Source organism: Pygocentrus nattereri, chromosome 4 (genome assembly GCF_015220715.1).
Source record: "Pygocentrus nattereri isolate fPygNat1 chromosome 4, fPygNat1.pri, whole genome shotgun sequence".
NCBI classification, from domain to species: domain Eukaryota; kingdom Metazoa; phylum Chordata; class Actinopteri; order Characiformes; family Serrasalmidae; genus Pygocentrus; species Pygocentrus nattereri.
Genome location: NC_051214.1, coordinates 1,976,577 through 2,000,818, shown reverse-complemented (window position 1 = coordinate 2,000,818; position 24,242 = coordinate 1,976,577). Strand labels below are relative to the sequence as shown.

At 42.1% G+C, this 24,242-nt stretch overlaps 2 protein-coding genes across 2 annotated transcripts; both read left to right on the top strand.

The window, feature by feature from the left end:
* Window positions 1-7,383: 7,383 nt before the first annotated feature.
* Window positions 7,384-8,412, top strand: LOC108432865 (trace amine-associated receptor 1-like). The gene has a single exon (XM_017706987.1). It carries the CDS (start codon window positions 7,384-7,386, stop codon window positions 8,410-8,412), a length of 1,029 nt encoding a protein of 342 aa, XP_017562476.1.
* An 11,327-nt stretch (window positions 8,413-19,739) lies between these two features.
* Window positions 19,740-20,768, top strand: LOC108432866 (trace amine-associated receptor 1-like). Its single transcript, XM_017706988.1, has one exon. The coding sequence runs from the start codon at window positions 19,740-19,742 to the stop codon at window positions 20,766-20,768; it is 1,029 nt and encodes a 342-aa protein (XP_017562477.1).
* Window positions 20,769-24,242: the final 3,474 nt, after the last annotated feature.

Genomic DNA, 24,242 nt, shown 5'->3' with positions numbered 1-24,242 from the left:
GTGGGTAGCACTATCGCCTCATGGCAAGGAGGGCCTGGGTTCTATTCCCTGGCTGGGCGACCATGGTCCTCTCTGTGTGGAGTTTGCATGTTCTCCCCGTGTCTGCATGGGTTTCCTCCGGGTTCTCCGGTTTCCTCCCACAGTCCAAAGACATGCAGTCAGGCCAATTGGACGTGCTAAATTGCCCCTAGGTGTGAGTGACTGTCTCTGTCTGTCTGCCCTGCGATGGACTGGCGACCTGTCCAGGGTGAATACTGCCTTCCGCCCGAAGACTGCTGGGATAGGCTCCAGCACCCCCCCGCGACCCTGACGGAGAAGCGGCTTAGAAAATGGATGGATGGATGGATAGATAGATATGAATATTATATATGTAAAATTAGGCCCAACTACATGAAACAGATATGCTGTACAAATTGTAAAGACATATCAAGTAACAGCCACAACTGACAAAAATGGTTTGAACAAGCTTTGGTATTTCCACACATCAGTAAGATATGCAGAATTTGAGCTACTTAGGGCTTGTAGAGAGTGTAGGACTAAAACCAGTGTAGACTAAAAAAGACAGACATTGTTTAGGTTGCACAGTAAAATCATTGAGGTATAAAATTTGCAGTCTTGTTTCAAATAGACTGAGGGCACAAAAGCAAAACTTCTGTTGTACCTGAAGTTAGCATGAGAACATTCCTGTTAAACTAGACTGACAAAGTCTTCTGTGTAACTCTACAACTGAGTCTGGCTTGGCTGACATGTATAACTGAATACCATCAGCATTAAGGTGATTGAGAAACAATGTGACAGTACATTAGTAAGACTGATAATACATGGCATCAATATAATATGACAAACTCAATATTTCATTGTTTTTAAAGGATGATTCCTCCACTGCCAGTTGCAGTTACACTGACCACAGCAGTAAGTACAATATTGTGTTGAGGTTTCAATTGTCCCAACTTTTTCCATTTTTCCACTGCTGTGGCCAAACTGAATGTTAGGCTTTCATTAACACAGGGACTGAATGCTCATAGATGTCCAGGCATACCTGTTTGTGTACAATAACACTTAAACTTCAGTGAAAAAACACTATGCCTCTCAGTGGGCAGGAACCATAGTGAAACAAATGCTCAACTAGTAATCCTTTCATAATATCAAAATTTTCATGTAGACATGCTGACATCAAATGTATACCACTGCTGATTCTGCTGTACAGCGTGGAGCAGTGGCTTTTAAAAGCAGAGGTGTCCTAGGCCTCTGTGGGTTTTTTCCTTTAAATTTATTACATGCTCAGGGACCTCATGGGCTCTTTAATGTCAAGTCAAGTCAAAGTTTTCATGTAGCTCTTTTTACAACAGCTGTTGTAGCATAGCAGAAAATGCCTTTAGAGAAGCATGGGAACAGCAACCCACCCCCTTTGACTCTGTCATTGAGTATGTACAGAAGATGCAACAACAGATAGATGCAGCATCATCCATTGTTCAGAAACACCTGGAAGAAGCCCAGGGAGTCCAACAGTGGGACTACAACTGGTCAAACCAACCATAAGAGTCCCAGCCAAGGGACTGTGTCTGGGTACCTGTAACCAGCTACATGTTTCTAGCGACCTGGCAGGAGCCTTGTACTGTTTAGTGTCTGCAGAATTTCACACCTATTAACGTAAGCTAGAGTGCAGGGAGCTGATGGGCAGCAGGTCTCACAAAAAATTACATTATTAAGCAAGCAGTCTACTCATAATTTTAACAAAGTTAGGCAAAAAAAAGAGAGGCATGTAGGATTCCAGGCCCCTCTCCCGGGCTATGCGATTGGCGGCTGTCCATAACAGGAGGTGATGAGACACCTCAGAACCTCAGAGAGCTACCGTTCGCCATGATGGCTTGATAAATCAGGCCCGATGGGTGTATCAAGGCAGACATGAGATAGTTCCATTGAGTTTACGGATGTCACTGCAAAACCTCAGGTGCTATCAGGCTTGGAAACCATAATGATAGGGCTGGACCATGGACTGTTTTAGAGCCTCCACACTGTATATTTTCACTAATATCAGTTCAAAACATTTACACCAATAAAATGAGCAGGAACATCAGCAACTTTACCAGCTTTGATTTTTACTGTTATATATTTCGCTAGAAATCTTACCGATCATTTCATACAGAATCAGACAGTATTACTGCATTTCACAACTACACTGCCTCTCACAGTTAAAGAGAAACACCAAGGCAGAGAGAGAGAGAGAGAGAGAGAGAGAAAGAGAGGATCACATCAGGTTAGTCAACGACAGTACAACAGAATCGAACAGGACACAACCCTTTGCTAAGACCGAAGAGGAACTGAGAAAGGTAATTAACATGTGCACTGCAACATGGCACACATGGTACACAACCTGTGCAGCTGTAACGGAGAACAAGTAGGCGGAAGGATATGCAGAGATAAGCGAGATTTATTAAGGGCAAATCCAGGGTCATGGTCAAAACGGTCCAGGGACATAGAGCCAATACGGATAGAACAATGTACAGACATGACATAAACCTGAATAACCAACACAGCAGATACCAACAACAGCGATCAATGCAAAGGTCAGCACAATCAAACAAAGACCAGTAAAGACAACGGGCAAACACAGGGCTTATAAAACAGGGATAACGAGGGACAGGTGAAAACAATCAGGGGCGGAGTCAACAAACAAGGGGGCTGAACCAACAAACGCACATGGAAGATCCAAAACACAAAGCACATGAACAGGACTGGGAGGGGCCAATTGTGACAGCAGCTGATATTGTGGCTAGGCTAGTAGCACCTGGACACTGGAAGTGCCCCTTTACACATAAACTTTCTCAGTTTGCAGTAACTCAAAAGACCTCTAGAGCTTCTGATTGAAAAGCCATCTTTGATAAGAAACTCCATTCCTCTTCACAAATATTTGGTTTTAAAACAATCAAGGCAGGGGTATTGGCTGGGCATTTTTGGGATATTATCTCCCAGATTATTGTTACATTTATGTACATTGTAAAATGTGTTAAATTTATCTTTAAAATATATATTATTGTTATTTTACATGGGCATAGCTTTGTCTACCCCTCTCCCCTTAGTTTCAGGATCAGGTGTGTCCCTGAATGAAATTGTGTATGATGAGAAGGTTCAGGGCTTAGTTAAAAATGTTTGAGTATTTTGCCCCAGATGCCAAGGCCAGGAGACCTCCCTGGATCAAGGTACTGAATTCCTTTCTGCAGTGTTTCAGTTCTGGTCTTTGTCTCAATCCTATGGCAGTGCGTATCCTATAATTTGCCATTGGACAGTTAATAGCTCTTAAACTGCTGCCAACATTCCAGTCTTTGCTTGTCCGCCTGGTGGCACCTATTCTGTTATTATTTGAGCTCCAATTTCAATGAGTGGTCAAGCTTTTTTTCTCTTCCTATGTAGCTGCTGCTGCCTCCTCTTCTATTCATGCTCAGTGATTGCAGGTAGGTCAGCAACAGCCACACAACTCACCCTGACGCTAGGCGCAGCGATAGCAGCAGTGGCCCTCCTTCTGGCCACTTCCAGCTTTTTCTGCCACACGCTGCACCACGGACACCAGCAACATTTGTACTTCTGTTTGTTAGAGCTCTAGCCCTTGGCTTTGATTAAACATGCTGCCAGTACCTACTCGTGTGATATAGGTTTGGACTAAATCTTCATCCTAAAGAATGATTATTTAAAATCTGGATGGGTGACTGAATACTTTTGGCAATATAGTGTAGGTTTGGAATAATCTTTATCTTCAGTCAAATGCAATTATTTTCTGAAAAATACGTGTTTTGTGTCCAATTCTATTTTCTTTGTTATTTAAAAATTGTTGGATGATCATATTCAGAAGGTATCCGGTGAAGGGCAAATACTTTGTTTACAGCACTGTACTGTGGTGATATATGTATTATCAGATTAGATTAGATTGGGGCAATTTGGTTTGTAGACAGCAGTGAACACGACAGTTAAAAAACAACTAAAAACAGCAACATATAACACATACATAAGATAAAATAAATATCATATTGGCCTTAAAAATCCAATTGCTGCTGGAAAAAAATTTACCTCAGATATGTGTTTGATTTGGCCCTTCTAGGGAACGTGTACCACTATAGACAAAATTGGGCATGGAAAGGGTGACGAGCATCCGCCAGAATGAACTCTGGTCTTTTCATTGCTCTAACTCGATGAAGATGGTTAAGATCATTCAAAGTAATGTCAATAAGCTTAATGATAGATTCTTTCCATAGCATTGGAACGTTATCACAGGATAAAGACAGCTGAAATATAACTGTAAATATTCCACACAAAAACAAGGCACGGTTTTGAAGCAGTTGGCCACTGATATGAACCCTTGACTTTGCCTCACATTAGTATGTTCAAGAGTTTTCCGGGTGTCCATTTAATTTTCACTGCCCTCTGAAATAAGTCTAAATTTGGACAATTCCTTAATAAAGTCAAAGGAATCAAATATCAAGTAAAACTGATTTAACATATCAGGGTCCAGCAGGAATAACCATTCCCTAGGTTACTTTCTAGTTTGTCTTTATGGAGCATTTTGGCATTTGAATTCCTTTTTCACTAATGTTTGAGCTACTCTTTTTTGGCTAATGTCACTTTGATGAAAAGTTATGTTTTCTGATTGAGAGAATTTTTGAGGGGTATACTGACCCAGGGATTATTATTTGGCTACAATGTAATTGTCTTTCTGGGAATAATCATTTGCTCACAAACACAACACAACTTGATGCAGTAAAAGTCAATTAATCTAAATCAATATAAAACATTTTAAAGATTTGCCAGTTGGTACTATGAAAACAGGCATTCAGTTGAAATATAGCATCCTTGGTCCATGTAGTTACCTTGATGTGCTCAACTTTGCGGCTTCTGGGGGCCATTTGGCAAATTGAAGCAAGAAAACCACAGTTGTGTTCAGTGCCAGTGCCATAGTCTAGGAATTATAGGCCATCTTTATAATACAGTAGCAGATGTCCAGCACTTTACTGCTTCTGTTTGGACAGCTTGCATACTGGTAAAAGAGACCAAGAGGGTTCCTAAGACTAATTGAAATCACTAATTATAAATAAATGTGGGGCATCAGGGGAAATGCACTGCATGTGATGCACAAATTTAACAATGATGTATGTTGCATTTTCCAAATTGGCTCAAGGATCGATATCAACTACCATAATACATACTCGTGGGACCTCTCATCTGACAGCAATAGAAATAGATGAATTTGACGTGAATGCAAATTGATTTTCTAACTACAACATTAGTTACACCAGTTACAGTCTTACACCAGCAGGAGTTACCATATGATCACCCCCCCAGCCCAGTCAGCTGTGTGTCATGGTCAAGCCCACTAGGTTGACCAAAGTCCTCGATTTCGAAATCCTGGCTTCATATATAAACTTTCATCCAGGTTTCAGTCAGTACTGTCAAACAAGCAGTCTCATACTCCACGAACATCTCATATGTCCAGTTTATTCATGAATGAGTGTATGTTACAGAAGATAATGGAGGGAAGTGACAAATGGTGCAGCCAATGTCTGTGTAGCCTCTGTTGTACTCCTCTTTTCCAGCTGCGTTTCCTCACCCATACCACTGTCTGCTGCGTTCTGATGTTCAGACTGCATAACGCTTCGCTTACCTTCTTTCCAGCAAGGCTTCGACACTCGTACCACTGTCAGTTGACGAGTGTAAACGTGTTGGCATGTATTGTCAATAAATGATTCTGGAAACATGATGGCAAGTTTTCATTGGATAGAAAAATATGTAAAAAAAAAATAAAAAGCTTTGAGTCAAGATAAAGTTTCTAAAGCAAATTTAGCTTAAATATGCAACTGAAAAAATATGTCACAATTATGATTCCTAGCTAGACATTCTGGAGATTTTCCCATGCCAGTGCCAGTTGTGTACCTTTTTTGGGAGAATTTGTACACTACTTGTAGACAGCTTAATTTTGGATCAGTTGAGATGTCCACCCAGGGCTGTTTCCTGCTGTAAGTGGAAGAGCAGTCACTAAGGGCCCCTGAACCACCAGGGGGGGTAGGGGGTACACTTATCAAAAGTTCATCTAACATTGTTAAAATAAATGCTCAGTGAGTAATCTAATTTGGTTAACTATTGATTATTTTTCTATTTTTGCATGCACAGGAATATGTTGGTAGGTAGGAGCCTCTGTTCAGAAGTGTTTAGCCCTAGGTCTGCATCGAAAGCTTGGCTAGAAGATTTATTTTAAAACCTTCATTAGTATGTGATCACCCCTTCTAAATATTGTGTTTCAGCCACATCTTTTGATGAAAGGTTTAAAAAAATTAAGCAATAAAAAGTTTTGTGGTGACAGTTTGGGGAAGTCCCTTTCCTGTTCCAGGGGGAGCTCCATAAAGACATAGTTTGATGAGTTTGGTGTGAAGGAGCTCCAGTGGCCTGCACAGAGCCCTGACCTCAACCCCACTGAATACCTTTGTGATGAACTGAAATGTTGATAGCAAGCTAGTGTGTCTCATCCAACCTCCGTTCCTAATCTAACAAATGCTGTCACATGAAAATTTCGGGGAACGCCCTTCCAGACGTTTGGAGCATGTTATAGCTGCAAAGCGGATGACTCCATAGTAATGCCCATGGTTTTAAAAGCACTGATAATGGTGTGATGGTCAGGTGTCCAATCATTTTGGCCATACAGTGTAGCTGGTGTGGCTGGTGATACTGAAAGTCTCAGTTGTCACTGAAAGTCGACTTGCTGTTTGAAATGTACTAATGTCGCGATGTGCATATGTGTTTAATTTATATACTATTCATTGCCTCTTCCCTATTTTCTTGGCTTTGTTATATTTCCAGAATGCAGTAACGAGAGTTGGAAAGTTTGTATGTAGGGATATCAGTTTAACAGCTCATATTCTGTATGTGTCAACTTAGTTTGATTTGTATCTGGTATCCATGACATGGACTATCAAGGGATCAGGAAATAGGTGTGATTTAGCAGAAGGCTTTCCTCATGCAGGTCTGTCAGCCTATAAATGAAAGCTGCTCTTTCATTAAAGCTGGCTTTGACCCCCTGTGTACAAGCATGGGTAAGGCTGGATATTGAAATCATGGAACAAAGATGAAAAAAATAAACTGTACTGTAATAATGTTTTTAATCTATTAGTAAATGTAGCAGGGTTACATTACTGATTGTGCATGATAAACTTTTTAATGTGTCTTAGGAAATACTTATTTTTAGTGTAATACTGTAATATTTGTTTTATGTGTAATAATTTTTAAAGTTAATCAGTTTCAGAAAGGTTTAATTCCTGCATTCAATAATTAATACAAAGTACTTCTTAAATACTTCTTAAAGGCATATTTCTTTCCAGATAAAGATAAAGGACAAGAAGCATAATGGACATGAGCATTAGTCAAAATGGGAGCATAAGAAACATTTCTCTTTGTTATGAACATCATCCTAACTCCTGTCAGAAGTTTGTCTATCCACTGGCCATGCGAGTTATTTTATATTTTGTCCTTAGTGTTATTGTACTTCTTACATCATTTGGAAATCTTCTGGTGATCATAGCCATAGCTCATTTCAGGCAGCTGCACACACCAACTAACTATCTCACTCTTTGTCTGGCTGTAGCTGACATGCTTATGGGAGTTTCTGTGATGCCTTTTAACATGATACGCTCTGTGGAGACTTGCTGGTATTTTGGGAGTTTATTTTGTAAAATACGCAGCAGCATTGCCATTACATTGGGCACTGGATCTATTTTAAATCTTGTTTTTATCTCTATTGAGCGATATTATGCGATCTGCCACCCCCTGCTGTACCACAGTAAAATAACTCCTCGTGTTATTTTATGTATGATGGGTGTCTGTTGGGGCCTTGCTGTTGCTGAAGGGATTTTATATCCACAGCTAAATAACACAGGCATAGATGCTTACAGTGATATGTTATGTAAAGGAGCATGTGTGGTGCTTATAGGACAGATGACAAGTTTAGCGCTTACAGTGACCTTGTTATACATACCTACCGTTACCATGCTCAGCATTTATCTGAAAATATATTTTGTTGCACGGAGGCAATCACGATTAGTTCACAATACTCCCTTTCAAGTAAACAAATCCAAAGGTCAACCCACCATTAGTAAGGCAGAGAGAAAAGCAACTAAAACATTAGCTATAGTCACAGGAGGGTTTCTGTTATTTTGGGCACCATTTTCTATCTATAATCTCATTGTGACAATTTTTGGTGTTACTGGTTCACCACAAATATTTGATTTGCTTTCTTGGGTTGCTTTGACAAATTCACTTTGCAATCCTGTTATATATGCATTAGTCTATAAGTGGTTTAGAAAGGCACTCAAAGTTATTTTTTTAGGTGAAATATTTAGGAGAGGCTCTTCCAAATTGCAGCTGTGTTCAGAGTAGTACAATGTAATGAAGAACCATAAAATGCATTTATATGATTGTTATCATTTTCGCTTAAGGTCTTGATTAATAGCTAAGGGTTTGCATGAAAATATGCAGGACTATGGGGCTGAAACTGCACAACTGCTTTACAGTATCACATTTCAGAATCAAAGCTACAACATGAAGCTACATGAAAGAACAGCACTGCGAAATCTGAGAAAATTAGCCAACACATTAAATGAATGATGTAAAATGATTAAATTATTATATTTACAAATGATTTTACAACACCTGATCTTTAAGTGATTATGCCCGTTTGCAGTTAGACTGTCACAGCTGAGCAAAGTGATTTGAATGGGCTTTAACAACACATCAGGAAGACATGATGGAGCTTGGAAAATTTAGTGCTTTAAATATCGTAACAAAGACCTTGCAGTGAGTGCATGAACTTAGCTTAAACCAATGCATAGCTAAGTAGAATGGACTGCTGAATTTTTTTATTTTGCACAAAAAATCCATCAAGGTACAATGTTAAAATAGCTATCGTATTTCAAACAGACCAAGGGCACGACTGCAATTTATATCTGAATTTAGCATGAGAAAATTGCTGGTAAACCAGGCTTTGACAGTCTTCCATAGAGAAGTCTTAGAAGTCTTCCATAATGTGTAACTATATCATGAAACGATGTGACAGTACATTAGAAAGACTGATAATACATGGCATCAATATAATATATGACAAACTCAATATTTCATTGTTTTTAATGGATGATTCCTCCACTGCCATTTGCAGTTACACTGACCACAGCAGTAAGTACAATATTGTGTTGAGGTTTCAATTGCCCCAACTTTTTCCATTTTTCCACTGCTGTGGCCAAACTGAATGTTAGGCTTTTATTAACACAGGGACTGAATGCTCATAGATGTCCAGGCATACCTGTTTGTGTACAATAACATTTAAGCTTCAGTGAAAAAACACTCTGCCTCTCAGTGGGCAAGAACCATAGTGAAACAAATGCTCAACTAGTAATCCTTTCATAATATCAAAATTTTCATGTAGACATGCTGACATCAAATGTATACCACTGCTGATTCTGCTGTACAGCGTGGAGCAGTGGCTTTTAAAAGCAGAGGTGTCCTAGGCCTCTGTGGGTTTTTTTCCTTTAAATGTATTACATGCTCAGGGACCTCATGGGCTCTTTAATGTCAAGTCAAGTCAAAGTTTATTCATATAGCTCTTTTTACAACAGCTGTTGTAGCGTAGCAGAAAATGCCTTTAGAGAAGCATGGGAACAGCAACCCACCCCCTTTCACTCGGTCATTGAGTATGTACAGAAGATGTAACAACAGATAGATGCAGCATCATCCATTGTTCAGAAACACCTGGAAGAAGCCCAGGGAGCCCAGTAGTTGGACTACAACTGGTCAACTCAGTCCCAGCCAAGGGACTGTGTCTGGGTACTTGCAACCACCTTTATGTTTCGAGCGACCTGGCAGGAGCCTTATACTGTAAAGGAGAAGTTTGGTGCAGTTAATTATATTCTAGATCAGCTGGGTAAGAAAATAGTGTATAAACATACCATGTTGATCTCTTAACAAATTGGATTGAACCTGTCCTCCTGCTCTCAGGTTTCACTTCCTCTCCAGAATCTCTTGCCCATCACCTGCTGCTGTATGGCGAGGAGCTTACTCCTCCTCGCTGCTAGATACTGGCCAAAAGGGCAAAACACTTCCAAGATTTGGTCTCCGATGTCCCCGGCCACACCAGTGTCATTCAGTATACGATTTGTTTATACCTGGGGTTGTAAGGCAGCAGCCCAACCACGTGCACAAGGCACACCACACCGCTATTGAAGAGGAGGTTAACTGGATACTAGCCGCTGGTAATATTAAACAGCCCGTGGTCCAGCCCTATCATTATGGTTTCCAAGCCTGATAGCACCTGAGGGTTTTGCTGTGACTTCCTTAAACTCAATGGAACTATCAGAATCTTGCAGTTAGACTGCCCTGAATGATTGTTTTCATCTCATGGATAATGTTATACACATTTGGAGGGCACTGAGTGGCCTCTGTGAGGCTTGACTCATGGTCAACCCCAAGCAGTGCAACCTCACACTTACAGAGATGCAATACCTGGGGTTCTGTAGAAATAGGTTTAAAAAAGATGGCAATCCTCAACTGCCCCTAGCCTAAGACCTTTTGTGGTCGGTTGGGTATTACAGGCAATTTAGTTCTTTTGTGGCCATCCCCTCTCAGACCTCACCAAAAAGGGCCAACCAGACACATAACCTCTGCAGCACAAAGCTATGCTGCCCTGAAATGTGGTGCCATGGCATTGAACAGTGGTTGAGTAAAGCTGAAGATTCAAACAAGCAAGGCAGTTTGTTCCTAATATCTCCTTTGTGGCCATCCCCTCATGTGGTGGTTTCTGATGCTGCAAAACTTCTCATTTTAGGTGCAGCATAGAGCGGGGGTGCTGAATGGCAATGCAGAAGCCTTCTTTTGTTTGCCTGTCTGCTCAGATTTGACTTGACTCCAGACAGAATTGTTTCTAAGTTGGGCTGTGTGTCTGATGTCTGCCTTGATCCACCCATCAGGATTGTTTTATCAAGCCATCATGGCCAACGGTAGCTCTCTGAGGTTCTGAGGTGCCTCATCACCCCTCTTGTGGACAGCCGCCAATTGCATGGCCTGGGAGTGGGGCCTGGAATTCTACATGCCTATCTTTCTTTCCTAACTTCGTCAAAATTATGAGTAGACTGCTTAATTAATAATGTATTTTTGTTGTAAAATGAGCAGGAACATCAGCAACTTTACCAGCTTTGATTTTTACTGTTATATATTTCACTAGAAACCTTACCGATCATTTCATACAGAATCAAACAGTATTACTGCATTTCACAGCTGCACAGCCTTTTCACAGTTAAAGAGAAATACTAAGGCAGATAGAGAAAGGAAGAGAGAAGAAGAAGGAGAGACAGAAATAGGACAGGGATGTGAGCAGGGATCAGATCAGGTCAGTCAACGACAGTTCAACAGAATCAAACAGGACACAACCCTTTGCTAAGCCAGAAGAGAAACCGAGAAATGTTATTACTTGTGCACTGCAACAAGGCTAATGGAACGCAACCTGTGCAACTGATATTGTGGCTGGGCTAGTAGCTACTGGAAACTGGAAGTCATGCCCCTTTATACATAAACTTACTTAATTTGTGTTAAGTCAGAAGACACCTCCAGAGCTTCTGATTGAATATATCTGGCGGTGCGGGGCTGCAGCTGCCACTTTGGGAATAGCAAAAGTGTGCTTTTTTGCTATTTTTATTTACTGTCTGTCGTGTAACCTGACCAAAACTTATATTATGACTGTTTCAACCAGCACCATCATCTACCATCGCCAGAGCCTGCTACAGCTGAGAAATCAGCCACAATTTCTGGTTCCAAGTGAACTATGTGAAGAGCTGTGTGAGCTAGGCCTGCTACAGTCCCTGGTGCTGCATGATCCTGCTGGCCGAAAGCAATGCACAAAGAAGCAGAAGCGAGGCAAGCAAGCTGGCGTGCGTGCGTGCTAGGCTAATGGCTAACCCCACAAGACCAGTCATTCCATCGCTCCTTCTCTCTAACGTTTGTTCCTTGGAGAATAAACTGGACTACCAGCGGGTTCAGCGGGCTACCCAGCGTAAGTTCAGAGACTGCTGTGTTTTCATTTTTACAGAGACGTGGATGACGAGCTCCACTCCGGACTCAGCCGTTCAGCTCGACGGCCTGTTGTGCTTCTGTGCTGACAGAGATGCTGAGCTGTGCAGTAAGACTCAAGGCGGAAGCCTGTGTGTTTACATCAACGCTGAATGGTGTAAAAACGCAGCACTAGTCTATCCAGTCACTGCTCACCACTGGTGGAGTTTACGATTGTCAGAGCCAGGCCAATTTATTTCTAAGTTCACTGTATATAAAAGCGGTGTATATAGCTCCAAGCGCTAATGCTAACACCTCACTGAACGAGCTGTACACTGCTATCAGCGACCTCCAGAACACAAACCCTGACGCATTGTTTATTATTGCCAGTGATTTCAACCATGCCAATCTGAAGTCAGTACTCCCCAAATTTCATCAGTATGTGGACTTGGCAACCCGTGAGGCTAACGTGCTGGACCTTGTTTACACAAACATCCCCGGCGAGTACAGGGCCGAGCCCCGCCCCCACTGCGGCTGCTCCGACCACGTCTCTGTGATGCTCATTCCAGCATACAGACCGCTCATCAGACATGCCAAACCAGACCAGAAGCAAGTGAGAACCTGGCCGCCAGGAGCTTTCTCTGCTCTTCAGGACTGTTTTGAGCACACTGACTGGGAGATGTTCAGAATAGCAGCAACTACCAGTGACTCAACCTTCAGGAGTACACAGAAATCAGTGACTGGCTACATCAGCAAGTGCATTGATGATGTTACTATCTTCAAACCCATCACAACTCACCCCAACCAGAAACCAAGGATAGCTGCAGAGGTGCGCATGCTGCTGAGAACCCGCGACAAGGCTTTCAAGTCAAGGGACAAAGCAAGCCTCAGGGTTGCAAGAGCCAAGCATGTTGAAGGGCATCCAGGCCATCAGCAACTACAAGTCACCTCCACCTGCTTGTGACAGTGATGCCTCCCTTCCAGACATGCTTAACAACATCTATGCTTGGTTTGAGGCACAGAATGACACGACGGTGAGGAAAACCACACCTCCTCCGGGTAAACAGGTACTGTGTCTGTCCACTGCTGTTGTGAGGAGAACTCTGTGTAGAGTCAACCCACGAAAAGCCCCAGGATCTGACAGCATACCAGGCAAAGTGCTTAGAGAACACGCCGAACAGCTGGCAGATGTTCTCATAGACATATTCAACATTTCTCTGAGCACTTCAGTCGTTCCAACGTGCTTCAAGTCCACCATCATCATCCCTGTGCCGAAGAAGTCTCCAGTGTCCTGCCTCAACGACTACCGTCCCGTTGCACTCACTCCCATCATCAAGAAGTGCTTTGAGAGGCTTGTCATGAGGCACATTAAAGACCAGCTTCCTCCTTCACTGGACCCACTGCAGTTTGCCCCATATCACCCCAAGCGCTCAAGAGATGACGCCATCTACACCAGACTCCACCTGGCTCTCACCCACTTGGACAATAAAGACACCTACATCGGAATGCTGTTCATAGACTTCAGTTCAATGTTCAACACCATCATTCCTCAGCAGCTTATTGGAAAGCTGAGCCTGCTGGGCCTGAACACTACCCTCTGTAACTAGATCCTGGATTTCCTATCTGAGAGACTTCAGTTAGTCAGGATAGGTAATAACATCTCCAGCACCACCACACTGAGCACCGGTGCCCCTCAGGGCTGTGTGCTCAATCCACTGCTGTTCACTCTACTGACTCAAATCACATCATCAAGTTTGTTACTGACATGACTGTGGTGGGTCTGATCAGCAAGAATGACGAGTCAGCGTACAGCGTTTCCACATCGCAGATAACCTCACCTGTGCCGTCAACACCAACTCCATAGCCAAGAGAGTCCAGCTGCACCTCTGCTTCCTGCGGAGACTGAAGAAGGCTCATCTCCCCCCCTCCCATCCTCATCATGTTCTACAGGGGGACTGTGGAGAGCATCCTGAGCAGCTGCATTATCGCATGGTTTGGGAATTGCACAGCCTCAGACCGCAAGACTCTACAGCGTATAGTGAGGACAGCTGAGAAGATCATTGGGTTCTCGCTCCCCTCCATCGTGGTCATCTACACCACACATTGTATCCGGAAAGCCACTAGCATTGTGGACGACCCCATTTGTTCCTCACATGGATTTTTAGTTTATCATATTTATTGGTTCTAGTTAAATTATTTGTTTGCACACGATGTCTGCACGTTCACACTTTGTATTTTTTGTTCATTGTTGCACCAAGTTGTTTCTGAAGGAATGTAATTTCACTCCGCTGTGTACTTGTACATTGATGGAATGATAATAAAAGCCTATTGACTTGACTTTGATAAGAAACTCCATTCCTCTTCACAAATATTTGGTTTTAAAATGATCAAGACAGGGGCCTTGGCTGGGCATGTAAAGATCCGGGACTCATCCCAGTTGACTGAAGGACTTTTTTGGGATATTATCTCCCAGATTATTGTTACAAACCAGCCATTAGGGGTGTACTTTGTGTACCTCTGGTGCCGGTCCCAAGCCCGGATAAATGGTGAGGGTTGCGTCAGGAAGGGCATCCGGTGTAAACTTTTGCCAAAACTATCATGCGGATCATGAATATGATTGCCATACCGGATCGGTCGAGGCCCAGGTTAACAACGACCGCCTCCGGTGCTGTTGACCAGCAGGGTGCCAGTGGAATTTACTGTTATTGGACTACTGTAGGTCGAAGACCATCAAAGAGGAGAGGAGTTAGAAGTTAGCGAGAGAGAAGGAAAGGCAGGAGCGTGGAGGTTAGAGTAGGGACTCTGAACATAGGGACAATGACTGGTAAAGGCAGAGAGCTTGCAGACATGATGGAGAGAAGGAAGGTAGATATTCTGTGTGTCCAGGAGACCAGATGGAAAGGAAGCAAGGCCAGGAACATTGGAGGTGGATTCAAACTGTTCTATCATGGTGTAGAGAGGAACAGAAATGGAGTAGGGATAATCCTAAAGGAGCAGCTTGGGAAAAGTGTTCTGGATGTAAAGAGAGTGTCAGGATCATGAGCCTGAAGTTGGAGGTTGATGGTGTGATTTTGAATGTGGTCAATTCATATCCACCACAGGTTGGCTGTCAGTTAGAGGAGAAAGAGGAATTTTGGAGTAAAATGGATGAAGTGGTAGATGGTGTCCCTAGAGAGGAGAGCTTGGTGATTGGTGCAGACTTCAATGGACATGTTGGTGAAGGAAACAGAGGGGATGAAGAGGTGCAAGAATGTGTTGGGTGTTTCGTCTGCTTCAGAGGAAAGAAGACAAGGAAAGTTGGTGGTGGAATGAGGAAGTCCAGGAGAGTATTCAGAAGAAGAAGGCAGCTAAGAAAAAGTGGAATAACAAGAGAGATGAAGGAAGTAGGCGGGAGTACTGTGAGGCTAGCCACATAGCAAAACGAATGGTGGCAAAGGCTCAGGCCTATGATGAGCTGTATGAGAGGCTGGACAGTAAAGACGGAGTAAAGGACTTGTATCGTTTGGCTAAACAGAGAGATAGAGCTGGAACGGATGTACAGCAGGTTAGGCTGATAAAGGATAGAGAGGGAAATGTACTAGTGAGTGAACCGAGAGTGTTGAGTAGATGGAAGGAGTACTTTGAAGAACTAATGAATGAAGAAAACGAGAGAGAGGAGGACAACGGGGGAGAGATAGTGGATCAGGAAGTGCAGAGAATTAGTAAGGTAGAAGTGAGGGCAGCTTTAAAAAGGATGAAGAATGGAAAGGCAGTTGGTCCAGATGACATACCTGTGGAGGTATGGAGATGTTTAGAAGAGAAGGCAGTGGACTTTTTAACCAGGTTGTTTAGCAAAATCCTGGAGAGTGAGAGGATGCCTGATGAGTGGAGAAGTAGTGTACTAGTCCCCATTTTTAAGAACAAGGGTGATGTGCAGAGCTGCAGTAACTACAGAGGTATAAAGTTAGCCACACCATGAAGGTATGGGAAAGAGTTGTTGAAGCAAGGCTAAGGCGAGAGGTCCAGATCAGTGAGCAGCAGTTTGGTTTCATGCCCAGAAAGAGTACCACATATGCAATTTTTGCGTTGAGAGTGTTGGTAGAGAAGTACAGAGAAGGTCAGAAGGAGCTACATTGTGTCTTTGTGGATCTAGAGAAGGCATATGATAGGGTGCCAAGAGAGGAACTGTGGTACTGTATGAGGAAGTCAGGTGTAGCTGAAAAGTATGTTAGGGTGGTGCAGGACATGTATGAGGATAGTGAGACAGTGGTGAAGTGTGCAGTTGGAGTGACAAATGGTTTCAAGAAGAAGGTCGGGTTACATCAGGGATCAGATTTGAGCCCCTTCTTGTTTGCAATGGTGATGGACAGGTTGACAGATGAGGTCAGGCAGGAGGCTCCATGGATCATGATGTTTGCAGATGACATTGTAATCTGTGGTGAGAGTAGAGAGCAGGTGGAAGAGAATCTGGAGAGGTGGAGGTTTGCACTGGAGAGGAGAGGAATGAAGGTCAGTAGAGATAAGACGGAATACATGTGTGTGAATGAGAGGGAGGCAGGTGGAAAGGTGAAGATGCAAGGAGTAGAGGTTGTAAAGGTGGATGACTTCAAATATCTTGGTTCAACCATCCAGAGCAATGGACAGTGCAAAAAAGGAGGTGAGGAAGAGGGTGCAGGCAGGATGGAGTGGTTGGAGATGGCTGTCAGGGCTGATGTGTGACAGAAGGATAGCAGCAAGAGTGAAAGGGAAGGTTTACAAGACAGTAGTGTGTCCTGCTATGATGTATGGTTTGGAGACTGTGGCTCTGTCTAAAAGACAGGAGGCTGAGCTGGAGGTGGCGGAGATGAAGATGCTGAGATTTTCATTGGGAGTGACAAGGCTGGACAAGATTAGAAATGAGCAGATCAGAGGGACAGTGAAGGTGGAGCAGTTTGGAGGTAAAGCCAGAGAGGCCAGGTTGAGATGGTTTGGACATGTGTTGAGGAGGAATAGTGGATATATTGGGCAAAGAATGTTGGAGATGGAGCTGCCAGGTAGAAGGAGAAGAGGTAGACGGAGAAGGTTTATGAATGTAGTGAAGGTGGACATGGAGATGGTTGGTGTGAAAGTAGAGGAGGCAATGGATAGGGCAAGATGGAGGCAGATGATCCGCTGTGGCGACCCCTAAAGGGAGCAGCCGAAAGAAGAAGAAGAAGAATACAAAACATTTTAAAGATTTCCCAGTTGGTACTATGAAAACAGCCATTCAGTTGAAATATAGCATCCTTGGTCCATGTAGTTACCTTGATGGGCTTAACTTTGCGGCTTCTGAGGGCCATTTGGCAAATTGAAGCAAGAAAAACACAGTTGTGTTCAGTAGAGCCTTGTGGTGCCATAGTCTAGGAATTATAGGCCATACTGGTAAAAGTGACCAAGAGGGTTCCTAAGACAAATTGAAATCACTAATTATAAATAAATGTGGGGCATCAGGGGAAATGCACTGCATGTGATGCACAAATTTAACAATGATGTATGTTGCATTTTCCAAATTGGCTCAAGGATCGATATCAACTACCATAATACATACTCGTGGGACCTCTCATCTGACAGCAATAGATGAATTTGACGTGAATGCAAATTGATTTTCTAACTACAACAGTAGTTACACCAGTTACAGTCTTACACCAGCAGGAGTGACCATATGATCACCCCCCCAGCCCAGTCAGCTGTGTGTCATGGTCAAGCCCACTAGGTTGGCCAAAGTCCTCGATTTCGAAATCCTGGCTTCATATATAAACTTTCATCCAGGTTTCAGTCAGTACTGTCAAACAAGCAGTCTCATACTCCACGAACATCTCATATGTCCAGTTTATTCATGAATGAGTGTATGTTACAGAAGATAATGGAGGGAAGTGACAAATGGTGCAGCCAATGTCTGTGTAGCCTCTGTTGTACTTTTCTTTTCCAGCTGCGTTTCCTCACCCATACCACTGTCTGCTGCGTTCTGATGTTCAGACTGCATAACGCTTCGCTTACCTTCTTTCCAGCAAGGCTTCGACACTCGTACCACTGTCAGTTGACAAGTGTAAACATGTTGGCATGTATTGTCAATAAATGATTCTGGAAACATGATGGCAAGTTTTCATTGGATAGAAAAATATGTAAAAAAAAAAAAAAAAAGCTTTGAGTCAAGATAAAGTTTCTAAAGCAGATTTAACTTAAATATGCAACTGAAAAAATATGTCACAATTATGATTCCTAGCTAGACATTCTGGAGATTTTCCCATGCCAGTGCCAGTTGTGTACCTTTTTTGGGAGAATTTGTACACTACTTGTAGACAGCTTAATTTTGGATCAGTTGAGATGTCCACCCAGGGCTGTTTCCTGCTGTAAGTGGAAGAGCAGTCACTAAGGGCCCCTGAACCACCAGGGGGGGTAGGGGGTACACTTATCAAAAGTTCATCTAACATTGTTAAAATAAATGCTCAGTGAGTAATCTAATTTGGTTAACTATTGATTATTTTTCTATTTTTGCATGCACAGGAATATGTTGGTAGGTAGGAGCCTCTGTTCGGAAGTGTTTAGCACTAGGTCTGCATCGAAAGCTTGGCTAGAAGATTTATTTTAAAACCTTCATTAGTATGTGATCACCCCTTCTAAATATTGTGTTTCAGCCACATCTTTTAATGAAAGGTTTAAAAAAATTAAGCAATAAAAAGTTTTGTGGTGACAGTTTGGGGAAGTCCCTTTCCTGTTCCAGGGGGAGCTCCATAAAGACATAGTTTGATGAGTTTGGTGTGAAGGAGCTCCAGTGGCCTGCACAGAGCCCTGACCTCAACCCCACTGAACACCTTTGTGATGAACTGAAATGTTGATAGCAAGCTAGTGTGTCTCATCCAACCTCCGTTCCTAATCTAACAAATGCTGTCACATGAAAATTTCGGGGAACGCCCTTCCAGACGATTGGAGCATGTTATAGCTGCAAAGGGGATGACTCCATAGTAATGCCCATGGTTTTAAAAGCACTGATAATGGTGTGATGGTCAGGTGTCCAATCATTTTGGCCATACAGTGTAGCTGGTGTGGCTGGTGATACTGAAAGTCTCAGTTGTCACTGAAAGTCGACTTGCTGTTTGAAATGTACTAATGTCGCGATGTGCATATGTGTTTAATTTATATACTATTCATTTCCTCTTCCCTATTTTCTTGGCTTTGTTATATTTCCAGAATGCAGTAATGAGAGTTGGAAAGTTTGTATGTAGGGATATCAGTTTAACAGCTCATATTCTGTATGTGTCAACTTAGTTTGATTTGTATCTGGTATCCATGACATGGACTATCAAGGGATCAGGAAATAGGCGTGATTTAGCAGAAGGCTTTCCTCACGCAGGTCTGTCAGCCTATAAATGAAAGCTGCTCTTTCATTAAAGCTGGCTTTGCCCCCCCTTGTATACAAGCATTGGTAAGGCTGGATATTGAAATCATAGCAGGGTTTACATAACTGATTGTGCATGATAAACTTATGTTTTTAATGTGTCTTAGGAAATACTTATTTTTAGTGTAATACTGTAATATTTGTTTTATTTGTAATCATTTTTAAAGTTAATCAGTTTCAGAAAGGTTTAATTACTGCTTTCAATAATTAATACAAAGGAGTTCTTATACTTCTTAAAGGCATATTTCTTTCCAGATAAAGATAAAGGACAAGAAGCATAATGGACATGAGCATTAGTCAAAATGGGAGCATAAGAAACATTTCTCTTTGTTATGATCATCATCCTAACTCCTGTCAGAAGTTTGTCTATCCACTGGCCATGCGAGCTATTATGTATTTTGTTATTAGTGTTATTGTACTTATTACATCATTTGGAAATATTCTGGTGATCATAGCCATAGCTCATTTCAGGCAGCTGCACACACCACCTAACTATCTCACTCTTTGTCTGGCTGTAGCTGACATGCTTATGGGAGTTTCTGTGATGCCTTTTCACATGATACGCTCTGTGGAGACTTGCTGGTATTTTGGGAGTTTATTTTGTAAAATACACAGCAGCGCTGCCATTACATTGGGCACTGGATCTATTTTAAATCTTGTTTTTATCTCTATTGAGCGATATTATGCGATCTGCCACCCCCTGCTGTACCACAGTAAAATAACTCCTCGTGTTATTTTATGTATGATGGGTGTCTGTTGGGGCCTTGCTGTTGCTGAAGGGATTTTATATCCACAGCTAAATAACACAGGCATAGATGCTTACAGTGATATGTTATGTAAAGGAGCCTGTGTGGTGGTTATAGGACAGATGACAAGCTTAGCACTTACAGTGACCTTGTTATACATACCTACAGTTACCATGCTCAGCATTTATCTGAAAATATATTTTGTTGCACGGAGGCAATCACGATTAGTTCACAATACTGCCTTTCAAGTAAACAAATCCAAAGGTCAACCCACCATTAGTAAGGCAGAGAGAAAAGCAACTAAAACATTAGCTATAGTCACAGGAGGGTTTCTGTTATTTTGGGCACCATTTTCTATCTATAATCTCATTGTGACAATTTTTGGTGTTACTGGTTCACCACAAATATTTGATTTGCTTTCTTGGGTTGCTTTGACAAATTCACTTTGCAATCCTGTTATATATGCATTAGTCTATAAGTGGTTTAGAAAGGCACTCAAAGTTATTTTTTTAGGTGAAATATTTAGGAGAGGCTCTTCCAAATTGCAGCTGTGTTCAGAGTAGTACAATGTAATGAAGAACCATAAAATGCATTTATATGATTATCATTTTCGCTTAAGGTCTTGATTAATAGCTAAGGGTTGCATGAAAACATGCAGGACTATGGGGCTGAAACTGGATAACTGCTTTACAGTATCACATTTCAGAATCAAAGCTACAACAACAATGTATTAATGTATGTATACAAAGTATAAATGACTCTGTCTGTCATACAAACCCAATACGTGTACTACCTCACATACAAAACTTTTCTGACCCCTGGTTTTGTTCATTTTGTGAAGAGTAAACAAGTTAATACATCCTGAGTATGTGCTTAAATTACAGGCCGCATTTTATGTTTTATTATGAAATTAAAGAAATGCATGATAATGTTATTTTGTTTTAAATTGGGCAAAAGTATGTTCCCTGTAAATATTCTATATCAACAAATTTAAATTGCAGGTCATATGATTCATTTTAAATTCAGCAAATACACAGTTACTGTGCATTGTGTATCTCTGTAGAGGGAAGAGAGTACTTTCTGATTTAGAAAATCAACTAAATGTGTAATTTGGCCAGGGAGCCAAACATTTGCCCAGGACTGTCATTATGTAGCATGTTAAACATACTAATACTACTAATAATTTGTATGTTTATCACACTTTTATCTGTAGTTGCAAAATCTCAAAGAACTTTGAAAAGGAACACAATTTTTAAAAATGGAAAGAAAAAAAATACTGTGGCCTACATGAAAGAACAGCACTGCGAAATCTGAGAAAATTAGCCAACACATTAAATGAATGATGTAAAATGATCAAATTATTATATTTACAAATGATTTTACAACACCTGATCTTTAAGTGATTATGCCAGTTTGCAGTTAGACTGTCACAGCTGAGCAAAGTGATTTGAATGGGCTTTAACATTTCAACACATCAGAAAGACATGATGGAGCTTGGCCATTTAGGGCTTTAAATATCATAAAGACCTTGCAGTGAGTGCATGAATTTAGCTGAAACCAATGCATACTAAGTAGGATGGACTGCTGAATTTTTTTATTTTGCACATAAAATTCATCAAGGTACAATGTTAAATTTGCTATCGTATTTCAAACAGACCAAGGGCACGACTGCAATTTATATCTGTATTTAGCATGAGAAAATTGCTGGTAAACCAGGCTTTGAGAAAGTCTTCCATAATGTGTAACTATATCATGAAACGATGTGACAATACATTAGAAAGACTGATAATACATGGCATCAATATAATATATGACAAACTCAATATTTCATTGTTTTTAATGGATGATTCCTTCGCTGCCAGTTGCAGTTACACTGACCACAGCAGTAAGTACAATATTTTGTTGAGATTTCAATTGCCCCAACTTTTTCCATTTTTCCACTACTGTGGCCAAACTGAATGTTAGGCTTTCGTTAACACAGGTGTGACAAGGAGCGAGGAGGTGGACGCATACGCTGAGATAAACAACTTTTTTTATGGGCAAATCCAGGGTCGTCGTCATGACAGTCCAGGTTCAAGTAGCCAATACGGGGAGAATGTGGGTCAGACATGATAAACAAAGACAGAGAACCTCAACCAAGAATCAAACAAGATCAAAACATTTAAACACCATCCAAACACTACAAACAGAACAAGCCTCCAAACATCAAACAATAGAAAGACCAACACAGACCAAGGCAAACACAGGGCTTAAATACACATGGGCTAACAAGGGATCGCAAGACACAGGTGGAAACACAGGTGGGGACAGTCAGGGATGGAGTAACCAAACAAGCACATGGACTAGACCAAAACAAGCATGAACACATGGACAGGACTGGGAAGGAAACACCATGAGCAAATGGAAAGGACTGGGAGGGACCAATCGTGACAACAGGGGCTGAATGTTCATAGATGTCCAGGCGTACTTGTGTACAATAACTCATCAAATGTATCACCATATAACCATTGCTGATTCTGCTGTACAGCGTGAAGCAGGGCTTTTAAAAGCAGAGGTGTCCTAGGCCTCTGTGGGTTTTTTTCCTTTAAATGTATTACATTCTCAGGGACCTCATGGGCTCTTTAATGTCAAGTCAAAGTTTATTGAAATAGCTCTTTTTACAACAGCTGTTGTTGCATAGCAGAAAATGCCTTTAGAGAAGCATGGGAACAGCAACCCACCCCCTTTGACTCTGTCATTGAGTATGTACAGAAGATGCAACAACAGATATATTCAGTGTCACCCATTGTTGAGAAACACCTGGAGGAAGCCCAGGGAGCCCAGCAGTGGGCCTACAACGGGTCAACCCAACCCAAAGAGTTCCAGCGAAATGACTGTGTCCGGGTACCTGCAACCACCTGTATGTTTCGAGCGACCTGGCAGGAGCCTTATACTGTAAAGGAGAAGTTTGGTCCAGTTAATTATATTCTAGAACAGCCCGGTAAAAAAAACACTGAATAAACATACGATATTTATCTCTTAACAAAATGGATTGAACCTGTCCTGCTCTCAGGTTTCATTTCCTATCCAGAATCTTTTGCCCAGTTCCTGCTGCTGTATGGAGGTTCTTCTCCTCACTGCTCCAATGTGGTCTCCGATGTCCCCGACCACACCAATGTCATTCAGTATACCGTGCGGGTATACCTGGGGTTGTGATAAGGCAGCGGCACAACCATGTGCACAAGGCACGCCACACTGCCATTGAAGAGGAGGTTAACTGGATACTGGCTGCTGGTAACATTGAACCCCCTAACAGCCCATGGTCCAGCCCCATCATTATGGTTTCCAAGCCTGAGAGCACCTGAAGGTTTTGTACGGACTTCCATAAACTCAATGGAACTTACAAAATCTTGCAATTAGACTGTTCCGAATGATTGTTCATCAACCGCCTGGGTAAGGCACATTTCATCTCCAGCCTAAACCCCACAAGGGGCACTGGCAGGTGTCCTTTTTTTTTCAAAGCCTGTCGAAAAACAGCCTACCCCCCACCACTGGCATTACTGCTTCTTATTCTGCCTACATGGAGCCCCAGTCACCTTCCAGCACTTCATGGAGGTGTTCCTATGGCTGCATCAAACGTCCACATACTTCATCTTACATAACATCGTCGATCACTCAGAAACCTGATTGGATAATGTGATACACCTGTGGAGGCACTGAGCGGCCTCTGCGAGGCTTTACTCAACTTCAACCCCAAGAAGTGCAACCTCACAGTTACGAAGTTGCGATACCTGGGGTTCTGTAGAAATAGGTGGAAAAAAAGTGGCGGCGATCCTCAACTGCCCCTGGCCTAAGACTTTTTGGGGTCGTTTGAGTATTACAGGCAGTTTGTTCCTAATATCTCCTTTGTGGCCATCCCCTCATGTGGTGGTTTCTGATGCTTTTAGGTGCAGCATAGAGCAGGGGTGCTGAATGGCAATACAAAAGCCCTCTTTTGTCTGCCTGTCTGCTCAGATTTGACTTGACTCCAGACAGGACTGTTTCTAAGGTGGGCTGTG